Source organism: Plasmodium gonderi (genome assembly GCF_002157705.1).
Source record: "Plasmodium gonderi DNA, contig: Chr08, whole genome shotgun sequence".
Lineage (NCBI taxonomy): Eukaryota > Apicomplexa > Aconoidasida > Haemosporida > Plasmodiidae > Plasmodium > Plasmodium gonderi.
Genome location: NW_021628933.1, coordinates 5,221 through 11,130, shown reverse-complemented (window position 1 = coordinate 11,130; position 5,910 = coordinate 5,221). Strand labels below are relative to the sequence as shown.

Here is a 5,910-nt window from a genome sequence, read left to right as displayed (position 1 = left end):
GTACTAATTATTTTTTTTATAATGTATCAAATTAGACATCCTTATGTTTAAATTAAAACAAAATAAAATAAAATTTTTGTTTTCTGTTTTATTTTTGTGTAATTAAGGAAAGATCAAATTAAACCATTGAAATTGATCATTATACGTTAACATGATTTTAAACTCGAAAAAAAGGTTTAAACAAATATACATTAGTTTTGAATCACATTATATTATACAGATAGAATTACAAATAAGTAGCAAACATATTTAAATAATCAAATATATACATTTGAAGCTTATATGCTTCAAAAGTATTTGCACATATGTATATATAGAATAGTAATAATTTCTATAAAACACAAAGGGTTAATGGAAATATATTTAATGAACTGTATTGCAAGAACATTATGGCACAAAAAATAAAAAAAATAAAATAATAGTAAGATGCAGTTCTTTTTTCATTTATATGTAGATATATATTTATTAAAGTTGTTTATGTAAATATGAATTATTAGGTATATTTTTCTTTGAAGAAATTACATATGCATACAAATATTATTGCATATATGACATCATATAAATAACTATAGCAGGTTACAGATTATTATTATATGACTTTATAAAAATAAATGTAATCATAAAAAGTAGGCTTATATCCTTTTTCTAGAATAATGTGGAACTTTAAAATTTTGATATAAAAATATACAATATATAATATAGATAATAATGAAAAGAATGAAGTACCATGATACAAAGATGTTGGCAGCGAAGAGTTACCTGTACAAAATAAAGCTCCTATGAAACATATAAAAAGAGGTATGGTCAATACAATAAAGATATTTTTTAATACTGAAATTATAAACGTTTTCTGATCAGTATTCTTATCTCTTGTCATTTTATGTAATTCACAAAGTCTAGTGAATATTTTTTTTTCGCAGTAGCAATCTGTACTTTTCAAAATGTTTTTTATTTTTTCATACATGTAATTCATTAGTTCCTTTGTTGTCATATCCTTCAATTTACTTAATTTTAAGATGTTTTTCTCTCTTTTCGTTTTAATCATTTTTAAGTAATTCTCTTTTAATGGAATTTTTATATTAGTTTTTTTTTATTTCACCTATTATATAGTCTTCTATGTTAGCACATTTCGACATATATTCTGTATCATACCATAATAATAATCGACTTCTTATCGAATTTAATGAGTTGTCTAGTATTTGAACACAGTCAACCGATTTATGAGGAGACCTCTAAAAGGGTGAAAATAAAAATAATATATTTTAATAATAGAAATTTATATTTCAAGTATTATGAAATTATCCTTTAAAAAAAAAAAAAAAAAAAAAAAAGACATAAACAAGAGAACACAATTGAAATATTATAATATTACATCATCGATGTGACAATGGTATATCCAAATAAAAAATAAAATCGTAAGAATTTTTGTGTAAAGGTGAAAAATAAAGCTTTTTGCTTTGGTGTTTCCTTTTAGTTTTATCATGTATTCAGTTAGGCAATGCTTAAGCACGTTTATATATTTATAATGTTAAAATATAACGGTTTAGTTATTTATAATGTCATTATATTAACATTTTATATATTTGATTAACATGTCATTAAAAAAACATATACGTTACAACTATTAATGCGTGGAAATTGAAAGTGGAAATATGAAAACATATTTGTAAATTACTAACACGAAATTATTTATAAATATAAGAGAGTTCCAATCAAATTTATTTTTATTGATGCATAAAAATTGTGAATAAATAAACTCATAATATAAAAAAGCATAAATTAGATAATTGTTATACTAGACATTTATTAAATAATGGAATACGCTAATTAGTGAATAATGAAAATCAGGCTTTATTACACAATAAAAGTTGTATATATAATATATAGTTCAAAAATGTTCCTACATAATATGAAGATAAAAATAACTACAAATTGGTATAAGTTTTCCCTGAAAGCATTTATAATTTCAGAGCCTTAAAAACAAAGATAATGTAAAGTATACATGTTTTTTATTAGTTATTATATCCATAAAGTAAAATTTATATAGGTAGCAAATTAATGCAATCATTTTTTTATAAATTATAAATTGTTTATAACGTAATATTCTTAATTTTCCTTATGTAGGATCATTATTTTAACATTTTAAAAATAATACAATAAAAATTTAGCATTTAACTTAATAAAAAATAACTTTATGACATTAAAAACATTGTACTAAGGAAATTAAATATTTTTCCATTTTTTAGTTATCACAAATTGACATTTTTTATATACGGAAAATAAAAAAATAAAAAAGAACTCAGAATAAAATTGGTAAAAACCCATTACATGTACACTATTGCAATTTGGGAAATATTTTCAATATTTATGATACATCAAATAAAATGTTAATTAGTGTAATATAAAAATAAGAAATTTATGAAAACCCACTTAGTAAATAATTATTTTCTCTATTTCCTAAAAAATATCAAATTTTACTATTCCAAATAGTTTTGGAAAAAAAAAATATTTTTAGGAAAAATAATAAATTAAGAGAAATGAAGTAGATACAATAGAATATTCCTTTTTAATAGAAGACTCGTTCTACGTAGGTTTTAAAACGCATGCATTAAATTAAGGTTTATAGAACAATAGTAGTGTTGGCGAATTAAAATATTTTTCATTAAATTTTAAAATAATTTTATTTTATTTGGATTATAGGCTAAAAATATTATAATGAAAAAATTAACATGAATGTAGAATAAAATATTATCAAGTTCATAATATATTTTAAAATATTTTCAAATCACAGTGCAAAAGTTCACGCAATTACTTTTTGCTGCATTACTTTCATACACACTGTTACGTCTTCATTAAAAAAAAATAATTTTTTTTACATTTTTGGTAGTTTATCACAAAATATTTTTTGTAATACAACTATACATAGATGTTTATTTAATGTTTTTGTAAAATAATTTAAAAGCTATTGTGCATGTTTTATAGCGTAAAATACAAAACTACATAATAAGGGCTAAAAGAAAACGCTTATAACAAGATATGAAAGGATGAAAAAGCATTGAATCTTGTTTCTTTATAGTAAATTTTTAATTTGGCAGTGTGTTTTTTCAATGACACATTTATATTAGCATAATTTGTATATATATTTGTCTTACATTTAACAAATTTTATTATATTAAAATTATTATCTATTTAGTGATTTTCTTAGTTGAATACATTTTTGATGGTTATATTGAGAACTTTATATACTTTTAAATATATGGAAACACAATACGCATGAACAACAGCACTAATACAAATAGTTATACACACAAAAAAGATTAAAACGTTATATCTTTCATAACATAAATGAATAGCATAAGCTTAAAGAAAAGTGATCATTTTAACAATTCACTATGTAAAAGAACAAATAAAAACCTAGGTGTTCAGTAAAATTCTGCAGTATATTTCATTCTAAAAAATATACAGAATATTTTATTTAACATATTTACAGAATAAACCTATTTTAAATAGTTATTTATCTGTAGCTCATCTTGTCCTTATTTTACCTTTTACATAATGTTCATGTCTTGAAAATTTACACATTATTTTTTGCACTATGAAGCCATAGTATTATGATGTTCATACATTTTGAAAAAAATGCGATATTGTATATTATTTATATTTTGAGACTGTTTATCTAAAATCGCAATATGTATATATATATAAATACACATATATAATAACATTTTTGAGAATCTTACACATAAATCAATATTTCAATAGTGCTAAGTATATAATACTTACAATTGTCCGTTCAACAACGTTACAATAATAGGATTTCCTTTCTATAGGGGAAAATAACATTTGGGGGGAATGCATCTGTTGTATTTAACGTTGAAATTTCATTTAATTCATTTTCAATTTGTTCCTACAGATATATATCACTTATAAGTGGTAAGTCATTGCAAAATTTATCATTAGATTAACTATAATATTGGAAATATTATTATTATCTTTCAGAAAAGTAGAAATTTTTGTAAAAATTTGTGTATATACATAATTTATAGTACTATTTTATGAATTCTTACACAAGCAAAAATTATTTTGGAATTCTATTATTTTCCTTATAATTTTGAAAAAATGTATATAATATTGATTGTATAAGGAGTTGTCCTTTTTTTTCTACTATTATTATAAAATAATATCATATATTCATGTACGAAATCATTTAAAAATTTTTATATAGAGTACAAAAATTTGAAAAAATATACATGTGAATTCTTACCTGCACTAACGTAGAACATCCGTTAGCACTATTGTTAAATGTTAAATCATGCATTTGAGTGAAAATATTTAAATAGAGACATGAATAAAAAATTTTGATATACAAAGCTTTTTGTAATTTTAGAAAATTTACTCATATAAGTAGTATTTATATATTGAGGAATTTTATGAGATCTTAAGCCATAGCCATTTCATAAATTAACACCATTTATTTTTTCGAAAAATTTAATGTTGCCTTGAAGAAGACATATTTTTAGACTTGTAACTGAAATTTGTTTGCACATCCATGGAAATTATTCGAATAATGATTCTAACTTTTTCTCAATTAGCAATAATTTTAAATAATTCATATTCTGTACATGCACGTTAGTATCAAATTATGAACATATATATTTTAAGATTTACGCTATGACATGGATAGAACATTTTATAATTATGTTCCAATTTTTACTAAAATATATTTTTAATGTTTTCATTTTTTTATCTTTTCCTAAAAAACGATTTAACCACAAGTTCATATTTTAAGAATATTCTTTTCCAAGAACTTTATTTACGACTTTTTCAAGTTGAGTGGTTAGTAGCCTTAAAAAAATCAAAGGAATTTTTGAATAATTAACTGTGTAAACCCTGAGTTTATGAATATTATTTGTATTATTGTTGCATTTTTCATTAATATTCGTTTAATGTTTAGTTACGATTTGTAGTTCTATTTATCCACACGCCACGAAATTAATGAATATAATTTATTGCTAGAAAAGACGTGGAGTATTTATGGACATTATAACATGTTTTTATTTAGTAATAAATAAAAAAACAAAATAACATTATTCAAACATTCCAAAAAAAAAAAAAGGTTTATTGTGTTTTAGTTTAAGATTAAAAAAAAAAAAAAATATTTTAGTATGTAAAAAGTTCTAAATGAATCGAATAAGACAAACTAAAAAAAAAATGAATACTATGTGTACTAGCACACATTGATGTGCTCTTGTTACAATAGTGTAATACAAATTACGACAAAAATTTTATATAACAATAAATTATTAAAAATATCATGCTAAAAATTTTTACAATAACACAAAAAAAAAAATTAATTATGCGTTAATAAGTTAAAGTTGTTAGTTCATGCTTTATTTATGTTTAACGTAAACGTGCTTTATCATTTATTTTAAACCCCATTTTGATCATTATTTGTAAGTTTCAAAGGAATTATATACCAAATGGATACGTTTTTCTGTTGGAATCGAAGGTTCTAATAGTATTTTCTGTAGTTTTTCGTTCATTTCTTTTCTTTTCTTCCTCTTTTTCTTAGTGAAATGTATCCCCAATGGTGTGAACTGCAATGGACAAATAAAATCATAAAATTATAATATAATTTGTTTATATAATTAAAAATATATATGTTACATTTTCAGCACAGTAAATTTTGGTTTACTTTAATAAGAAGTATCAATAACAGAAGAATAATCAAGGGCACTAAAACAATTATAATATATGTTCTAACTGACATTTCTTGGTCTTCTCTTTTAGGATTGGTTGCAACGATACCAGGAGTAGTATGACCTAATTCATTCGATATCTCTAGTATACCCGAACAAATTACTGTCCCAGATTCATTATTTCCACAAGAATTATCAGTATTATTTTTAG

At 21.9% G+C, this 5,910-nt stretch overlaps 1 protein-coding gene across 1 annotated transcript; it reads right to left on the bottom strand.

The window, feature by feature from the left end:
* Positions 1-287: 287 nt before the first annotated feature.
* Positions 288-1,483, bottom strand: PGO_080010 (PVX_1variable surface protein; the record flags this gene model as incomplete). The annotated part of the gene is made up of 3 exons (XM_028687225.1): positions 288-434; positions 599-1,057; positions 1,373-1,483. 3 exons carry the CDS (start codon positions 1,481-1,483, stop codon positions 288-290), a joined length of 717 nt encoding a protein of 238 aa, XP_028543026.1.
* Between the last annotated feature and the right edge of the window lie 4,427 nt (positions 1,484-5,910).